Source organism: Fulmarus glacialis, unplaced genomic scaffold (assembly GCF_000690835.1).
Source record: "Fulmarus glacialis isolate BGI_N327 unplaced genomic scaffold, ASM69083v1 scaffold44905, whole genome shotgun sequence".
Classification (NCBI taxonomy): domain Eukaryota; kingdom Metazoa; phylum Chordata; class Aves; order Procellariiformes; family Procellariidae; genus Fulmarus; species Fulmarus glacialis.
The window spans coordinates 8099-17738 of NW_009215796.1; the positions used below are offsets into that span (position 1 = coordinate 8099).

General features: G+C 35.0%; 1 protein-coding gene across 1 annotated transcript; it reads left to right on the top strand.

Moving 5' to 3' along the window:
- The first annotated feature begins 207 nt into the window (after positions 1 to 207).
- DCUN1D1 (DCN1, defective in cullin neddylation 1, domain containing 1) lies at positions 208 to 9624 on the top strand. Its single transcript, XM_009579053.1, has 6 exons — positions 208 to 418; positions 1707 to 1875; positions 2466 to 2596; positions 7142 to 7224; positions 7449 to 7545; positions 9034 to 9624. The coding sequence occupies exons 1-6, from the start codon at positions 244 to 246 to the stop codon at positions 9111 to 9113; spliced, it is 735 nt and encodes a 244-aa protein (XP_009577348.1). The 5' UTR covers positions 208 to 243; the 3' UTR covers positions 9114 to 9624.
- Positions 9625 to 9640: the final 16 nt, after the last annotated feature.

A 9640-nucleotide genomic window follows, 5' to 3' on the forward strand; every position in this document is an offset into this window, starting at 1 on the left:
TACAATACAAAGTACCTAGAAAAAAAAAGAGAAAAAAAGTGTTGGTTTGAGTGTCTAACTGCCCCAGCATTTAGAGAAAGTCTGATTGCTTGGGAAAATTATAAAAGATTCTGATTTAAAAATATCAACAGTACTGATGATTTTTTTTTTTTTTTGGTCCAGTTAAACATTTCTACTTACAGTATTGTCTGTTTTCACTAGAACAAGTTGAAATCATCACAGAAGGATAAAGTGCGTCAGTTTATGGTCTTCACACAATCTAGTGAAAAGACAGCAGTGAGTTGTCTGTCTCAAAATGACTGGAAGTTAGATGTTGCAACAGACAACTTTTTCCAAAATCCTGAACTTTATATACGAGAGAGTGTTAAAGGATCGTTGGACAGAAAGAAGTTAGAACAACTATATAACAGATACAAAGGTGAGTACACTGAGTTTTAAGGCTTATTTCCTAGTTGTGTATTCTTAATTACAATGTCTCATTGCAGCTGTGCTCTTGTGCTTCGAAATCTTAACTGACTCCTTCAGCTTCGTTTTTCTATTACTAATAATACAAGTTAGAAGGGGAATATATGTAGGCTTCTGCTTCACAAGGATTACATGCGGTTGCTTTATGTGCTCTTTTTTTATGTGCTATATGTACATTTATACAAGATTAGGGTCTGGAACTGGGATTGTGTGTACAGTGAGTAACTGTAATCGTTAACGTGGATTTTAGGTGATTCTTCTGGGGAAAGCGCATCACTCAGGACTTGCTCCTGACAAAGTGAAAGGTTGCATATCAAGGATGGATTCTACCTTAATTTTTATTCACCTTCTGCTTATTATCAGATAGTTACAAACAGAGTGGAAAAGAAAACAGAGTCTTTTTATCTGTTATATAGCCAGTGTTCAACTGATGATATTCTACCACAAATAGTGAAGTGGATTCAGTACAGTAGAACAAATTCTGTGGTTTAGCACTTTAAAAAAATCTAAAAATGAGTGCTGCATTTTCTGTCAGTTTTCATATGCGTGCATAATCCAGATACCATTTTCCTGAAGTCTTTGTTGGCTTGCGTTAGTGGATCTTTGTTAGTGCACTTGAAATGTGAGCATCTCACTTCCAGACCAGATGTTGATTCCTTCATGGAAAGAGGAACGTGCCTGGCTGACTTGGAATCGGTAATGGGGCAACGTAACCTCCCTCTTGGAGGTTACCGTGTCCAATCTCATGCATGCTAGTGATGCCAGAAAATGCAAAAAACTAATGTCGACTTAGTAGTTTATGCGCAGATTTTATAATTGTATCAGCACAGCTTGCAAATGGACACTGCAGAATTGTTTATAATGGTACACAAAACGGCCATCTTACCAAAGATCACAATAATTAAGTGTGCTGGTGGGAAAGGACCACTGTTCTCTGTATGGAATGAGTCAGAATATCACACATACTATTAGGCAGAAAACAAATGTTTGTGGTGCTTTTGTCTCTCAATGAAAATAACATAAGCTTCATTGTATGGGAGGCTTTATTGTAGTAACTTCCGCAATTGTTAAAGCTTAACCATTGAAAATACTAATTTAATTTTCTTTTTAAAATACTCACTTAAAAGGGCTGATCCCAAAAATGGCTTCTTGAAAATGTTTGCTTCTCTTCAATACTCGTTTGAATAAATTAGCTTTTTCAAAAATCTGTTTTTCTTAATACTTACTTTTATATCCCGAAGATCCTCAAGATGAAAATAAGATTGGTATAGATGGTATACAGCAGTTTTGTGATGATCTAGCTCTTGACCCAGCCAGCATTACTGTACTCATCATTGCATGGAAATTCCGAGCTGCAACACAGTGTGAATTTTCAAAGCTGGAGTTCATGGATGGGATGACTGAGTTAGGGTAAGTGTGCAGTAAATATTAGACGCTGACGGTGTAATCCAGTGTCAGAAACTGGAATGTACAGTGACACAGCCCTATTTTGGGGAATTCACAATCACATTGTCCTTTCAGACCAGAGACTTTTCGGAATCCAGCATCACTTGTCTGCCTCTTTAAAAATGCATCTGCTGTGTATGTGCTAGATGCTTAGTGACAAAAAAAAGGGAGGCAACTTTGAGTGCTGCTTGTCTTGGTTGTGTATTTCAGTTAGTTGCCATAGAGCTATTCAAGTAGGTAAAGCAAGGATCTTGGTCTGCAGTCTAGCATACCTGGGTTTTCTCTGCCTTATGAGAATGTAGTAGTCTTTATGACATTTTTGTAAAAATTGTGTGGATTATAGAATCTGATGTATCAGATAGTATGTGCAAATGGCAATGTGAAGAAATCATTTCTTTGTTGTCATGGGTGCAGACTAATTAAAGGCTTCCTGGATTTTGTTTTGATAATCGTAGTGTATTCCACAAAAATTTTACAAATTTTTGTTTAAGTTATAACTCATATTTTATGGCAAAATGAATAATACACAAATAAACATGCTTTTTAAAATGCAGATGTGACAGCATAGAAAAACTGAAGGCCCAAATTCCTAAAATGGAACAAGAATTAAAAGAGCCAGGAAGATTTAAGGATTTTTATCAGTTTACTTTCAACTTTGCAAAGAATCCGGGACAGAAAGGTTTAGGTATGTATTCTTAATGATAAACATTTGTTCGTCAATATGGGAAATGACTGATTAAAGCAGTAAGTGAAAATATTATTGTGATCCAATGAGTCTGAAAGATAGCTGCCCTTGGGATAAAATACATCTCTCTGTTGTGAAAGATAGATGTCAATTTAAGGTGTTCAAATTGATAGAAATATCTGCATCATTAGTATAGACTACAAAATTTTATGAGAGAGGGTTTATTCTTTCACTAAGAGTGTGTGCAATTCTCAGTAAGCACAATGGATTATGGCCTTACATTAAAGGTATAATTATACCACTTAGAATTTGCAGCACTCAACAGATTAATTGAATTTTCACTTTTAGGATAAATTTAAGCTGTAAAACTGATTTCCATGTAAGTACACTTGTGCAGTTTCTTGTAACACCAAAAATGCTTGCAAATATCGTGGCAAAATAGAATTGGAATAGTGCAAATAGATTTCTATATCCTGGGCTTGATGCCTGTTGTTGTTGTGCTGTTGGTAATAGGTGCCTACCTACAGCCTTTCTTTTTTTTTTTTCTTTCCCCTGAGCTCACTGAATTTTTTTTTTATTATTTCAGAGCTCTTCTGCTGATTGTGCTTTTGATCAGTATCATAGGTGAAATGGAAGAATTGCTTAGTAAAAATAATTTTTTTAAAAAACAAAAAACAACACCAAAACCATGACAAAACTCCACAATTCAGATGGAACTAAATGAACAAACTGTAGATTTATCTATTCAAAACGACAAAAATGAGGGAACAAAAATTTCTTTCAAGCAGTAATGTTAACCAACCAGAATGCGTATTAATTTATATACAGTGTAGTTTAGATGTTAACAATAACTAGTATTTCATGACTCTGTAACTGTTAACTTCTTAAGTTAACTGTTCTACTTTTGAGAAGAAATAAAATACTGAAAGGCCAGTAGGTTCTTCCTTGGCAGCTTGTGAATTTGTTTTTCTCAGTAATGAAAATGCCTTTGACTGCCACTGACCAGCTTTGCATTCATGTGCTGTGAAAAGATGAGCATTCTGCTTTGGTTTTGTTGTCTTTTATATGTGGGCCAACTTCTGGCTTAAAATGAATATTGAAAAATGAGTAAATAAGCAAAAGCTCCATGTCTTATTTTCGACTTAGTGTCATTCTTTAGCATCTTTCTCTATCCTGTTTTTTGTTTTTGATTGGACTGTGAGTTTCATTGTCTTTGAAGAAGCTAAAAAGAGCACTGCTAAACTGTTTAAAAATACTTGTGCATGCAGGTAGTCAGGTCTGAATCCTGCAAATAAATGGATGGGCTGATTCTCATTTCTTGTAGAAAGTTGTATTATTTTTTTAGGCTGCTACAACAAGGAAAATGTGGACAAGTAATTGAATTGTGAGAGGATAGAGGTTAGGTTATGGAGAGTGTCAGTGTGGAATCAGTTCTGCAGTGTGAACCGTTGCAGGGTTTTGTTTTGTTTTGGTTTTTTATGGTTACCGTTGTAACATTTGTACGTTGTTTTTAATCTTTAAACAGCTTCACACAACAAGGACTATTTTGCAGAATCCCTGTAAGGTGGTAAAAGTGAAATGACAAATCACAATGATATAATTACGTGATCATCTTTAATTATATTTTCTCAAAGCTTCAGAATAACAGAACTGTTTGATGTAGTACTTGCCTCTTACTTTCTTCTCCATATTTCTGAGGTATAAGGAAGACTTGCATTCTTTTTCTGAATTTTTTTTTTCTTTTAGTCCTATATGGAAATGAATCTTTTGAGTATCCCAGATGGAACAGACTTAAGTAAAAAGTATTTACCAGGAAAACTAAGTCCCTTGCTTTATTTCTCATTCATCTTAAAGCTTCTTTATGCACGTTAAGCTCTGACGGTTGCAAAGACAAGTCTAGTTTTCTCAGATTCATATAGCATATATATAGTGTAAGGTTTTTTTACATTTTTTTTAAAAGTTTTTTTTTTTTTTAAGTCTGGGTCTGGCAGTGATGTAGAACTAAGCTTAAAATCTGGATGCTTACTAACCCTTTTGGTGCCAATAAATACACAGTTCTAGGCATGAATTTATGATAGGGCAGAATAATTCTGGAAACCCTGAAGCAAAAGAATACTGGGAGAAGTACAGTGCTGAAAAGTAAGTGCTCCTAGTTAGGCAATTAATTTTGGAGTGTCTGAAAAAACTGCTTGTAGGAACTTGTGAATTCATTTTTAATGTATGTTGGTCTCTAATCTTCCAAACAGTAGTTAAGGCACAGCTCTGGAAACGCATTTCTGCTGCGTAATTCCTTACTACTGTGTAAATACTGTGGATGTTTTAAAAGTTCTTGTGATATTTGCGTATCACTTGAGAATACCTTTTAGCTGATGTTCATCTCAAACATTGTTTGCTTCTCTTGCATCTCTCTGGATAAAACTCAAAATGGAGCGTATATTTTGAGACTTTCATATTTGATCCATGAGGACTTTCCTGAGCATTCTTTCACTTTCTTATGAAAACCTAAAATTATATCTTTACTTTTGAATTTTGTGATTTCATAAAATTTCTTTTAAAACATGTAGTTTGTCCTAAGGCATTATGTCTTCATGCTTTACATGTTTGGGCTCACGTGATGAGTTTGTGGTTGCAGCATCCTGAGATCTGTTTTTTAAAGGCCTTTGCTTACCCACAAGAATAATCTCAAAATTGTATAAGCATATCAAAATGCACAGTTTGTTTATAGTGTTTGTTTATGAATCACTATAAATATGCAGCGATTTGATGAGCTTACGTTTTTTGTATGCCTGCTATTAATGCATTACAAGTAAATAAAACTCAGTTTTCTAATCTGTTTCCATGAGGAACTGATCAGCTTAATCTGAAGTTTGTACCTACTCATTTTTAGAAAGACAGTAGTTTTAGTTGAAAGCTGAAGTGCATATTTTTGGATCTGACTCTTCTGTTAAAGAGAGATACCTAGCCTTTACACTCTTTAAGAAGTTACCATTTTCACATATTTACTGAGGAGTAGTGACTTCTGTTTAATTAGTCTCTGCTTCTCGAAACTCAAACTTACATTTTTGTCTGAAATCACACTCCTTTGCAGCTGCTGGAAAATCCTCCACAAATGTTATTCTTTATTTTGGTCCAGAAGCATTATAATGTGAATATGCTGTTCGAGAAGAACTTTTAATATCAAAGATACTAAACAATTCATAAAGTCCCCCCATCACCATCTATTTTCCCTCTAGCAATGCAGAGTTCATGCTTTGTTTTGTTTGCTATTGATTTCACCTCTAAGATCCACCTCCCTGGTTTTTAAATAGTTTGGGCGTCTGGGGGAAGGGAGTGGTTTTCTTGGGTTGTGTCAGGTTTTTTCTTTTTCTTCCTGAGGTGCAGTTGATCATGAGCCTCTTCTCTCTGCTCTCACAAGAGGGTTGTTTATGGAAGAAGAGATTTGCTGGACTGCAAAATATATGAGAGCTTTTGTTAAAAAAGAGGTCACTTAACTTTTGGGGTTACTGTATGTACTTGGTGATGGATACTGAATTCAGTAAGATCACAGTTAGTAGCATTTTGTTATACAGTACAGAGATCCTTGTTAATTCCTGGTAATGGAGATCATGCTACGCAGAGATTTAGAGCTCAGGTACATAACTTTCTTTTATCAGTTAACATGTTACTGTATGCCACTAATAAACAGTAAATGCATGTCAGTTTAGCCTTTGGCGAATACCAGGGAGGTGAGGTTTGTGGTGTTTTTCCGTATGTGCTAGACTAACCAGTCTCTTTTTCTAACTGCTACACTGTAACAGCACCCACTGCTGACAGCAGCACGCAGTTGCCTGACAGGCAGTAGGTTGTTGTTCCTGAACTGTGTCAGTTCTGAGAAACAGATTCAAAACAAGCAAGAACTTAACAGAAGTCTTTGGGGGGAAAAAACCCGAACAAACAAAACCCCCCAAAAAACCCAACCCAGCCAAAAAAAGACCAACAACAAACCAATCGCCTATCAACCATCTTCTTGTATGGTACTTAAAGAATTTTTTTTTTTTTTTCAAAAGGAAATGTGATTGCAGGAATGAACACTTGACAAAAGCCATGTTACAAAGCCAGCACCTGTAACAAGGTTGCTCTAAAAATGAAATAATACAAAGCTAGTTTTATGTAAATTGTATTTTATATATTAAAAAAAATTAAAGCAGATCTTACTATAAAGTACTATAAATTTTCTTTTCAAGTCAATAGCATTTCTAAGACAAAAGTATTTCACTGAATTTTAACTAAAGTATTGTTAGATAGCAAAAGGCATATGAAATATCCTTGCATGTTTTGGATATGTTAGGTACTAATACGGGCAATTTTCAGTTCTTCTATATTCAAGGGATGGTATCAAAATGTGTTTATTTATGGTTGCCTTTTTGTAAAGGATCCATGAGTATATTTGCATTAGATTACTCTTTTCACCTTTATAAATATATGGTTCATCTTAGTGTTAGATACCTGTGGAGATGATATATTTGAAATGTATATCTCTAAGAGTAATATATTTTAATATTACAGATTTAGAAATGGCCATTGCCTACTGGAATTTAGTACTTAATGGAAGATTTAAATTTCTAGACTTGTGGAACAAATTTTTGTTGGTAAGTTTAAATCTTTACATAAACTGGAAGATAGATATGCTTAAATTATTGAGTAGATGAAATAGACTATTTTGACCCAGATCCCAGATACTGCACTTCATAGTGTGTATAAGAGAAATATGTTTTGGGGATATGGATGTGTCCAAGACAGTAAAAATGAATGTGAATAAAGGGGTTTAATTTTTTTTTTTTTTTAAATATAAATTTTCCACCCCTCCAAACAGGAACATCATAAAAGATCAATTCCTAAGGACACCTGGAACCTTCTTCTAGACTTTAGTACAATGATAGCAGATGATATGTCTAACTATGATGAGGAAGGTAAACATTTCCATTTTCTTTCATTAACTTCTGTGTTTTATGCTACATTTATTACTGTGTATCTGCTTTGGCACAGCTTTCTAATAACAGCATAATTAGAATATCACTGGTGATCTAAAGTCCAGTTAGAGCTACTTTAATGCATGTTGTTATCTGTTTATTACTATAGGTTTAAAAAAGAAATGATGAAACTTTCTTAAATACATTTTCTTTTTTTCTTCTATCTGAGCTCAGATGCTAATTCTTTATTATTGAGACAAACCCTGATATCTGTCCATTTAAAAAACAGATTCTCTGTCAGCGCAGTTCTTGGCATCTTTAAGTAACTGATTCATGGCCTGTGCATTTCTTCGTAGCGTCCTCTGGTTATTGCATTTCGTAGATGGGAGTATTATTTTAAGTTTGGTTGCTTCAGTTTATGTGAAGATTGGACATGTAATAATATTAAAGTGAAGCTGGCAGCATACAGGGATTACTAAACATAAGTTATTTCCTACCAAATGTGTTTCTTGTAAACTTTTGTATTGATCTTTCCTCTTCCAGTCCATCTGTAGCCAAGAACAGCTAATTACCTTCAATCGTTGGCGGCAGATCAGTTCAGTGAGTGGAGGAAACTGTAAACTTCTGATACTTCCAGAGCAGAGGGGAGCAAACTTCTACAACTTTGTTTAATAATCATGGACAGTTCTCATTCCCTTATCATTGAGCCAGATGGGCTGCTGCCCACAATAAATCAACGTAGATTAGAAAGATTAAAGGCAGAAAACATGTTTTAATGATTTGGAATAAAAATATTTTAAGGGGGGGAAAAAAACAGCCCACAATTATTTTTAACCTTCACATGACCATCATGCACGTGACTCGGACCGCTTTGGATATGGCTGCCCATATGTAAAATACTGATATGCATTTTAACTACCTCTTGATAAGGAATATGGAAGAGTATATATAGTGTAATACCAGCCTTCTAGAGCATTATACTATATTGCTGGCTATCAGAGTGCATTTTGTTGTTTTCAGGTATGGCTAAGTATGCCAATTCTAAAAGATGAGCATTGCATTCATGCAAAATCAAATTGTGAGCAGTAAATGCTGTAGTATGTTAAGATATGCTGCTTTTTACAGCGTAGACTGCTTCATCCAATGTTCAACATTTTTTAAGGAGCTATTGCCATCCTGGAGATCAAGTTCTGGTGCCAAAACCAGGACAGTTTTAAGGTAGAATTTTTGTCAGCTTTTTCTATTTCTTCTTTTTTTGGTCAGGAAGATGAAGGAAAAACGACCCTTGAAAGGGATGTGTATTAACTGGGTTTAAAAGAAGTAGAAATCTTTAACCAGCTCTTAGATTTCAAGCAAGGAAATAAAATTTTTTTCTTGAAACTATGCCTAGTTAAGACTGCAAAGTAAATAACTTGTTTAGATCTGAAGCTTTAAAAAGAATGGCTTGTTGAACTGAGTTCTTATGTTCTGGTCTTTTTTTTCTTTTAGGGGCATGGCCAGTTCTTATTGATGACTTTGTGGAATTTGCACGCCCTCAAATTGCTGGGACAAAAAGTACGACAGTGTAGCACTAAAGGACCCTTCTAGAGTGTACATAGTCTGTACAAATACCTGAAATGGAAAATTGCACAGTCAATTTCTGCTGGCTGGACTGAACTGAAGATCAATCCTCACAATATGGCTGAGGGTTGAGACAAACCTTTAAGGATACATCTTGGACCATATCATATTTCATTCTTCTACTGGTGGTTTGGGCTTTTCTTCTAGTCTGGACCACTCTTGCCCGTTAAAATTCCAACGTTGTGCATTTCATCATGGATTTTTCTTTTTTTTTTGGTGGACCACCCTAGTTTCATCTCCCAAGTCCTAGAAGCTTTATAATTATTTTGAGGTTTCTGGTTCCACATAAAGCACAATGCCGGTCATCATCAGACAACTGTTGTATGGCATCTGAATTATACAGATCAACATCGAAACAATTTTTAAAAGAATCCTTAAATATACACTTGGGGCTAGTTGCAAAGACTGTATTGATAGCACTTCCTGTAAGAGTGATATATTTAAGTGTACTGGGTTCGATTCCCGCCCCGCCCCC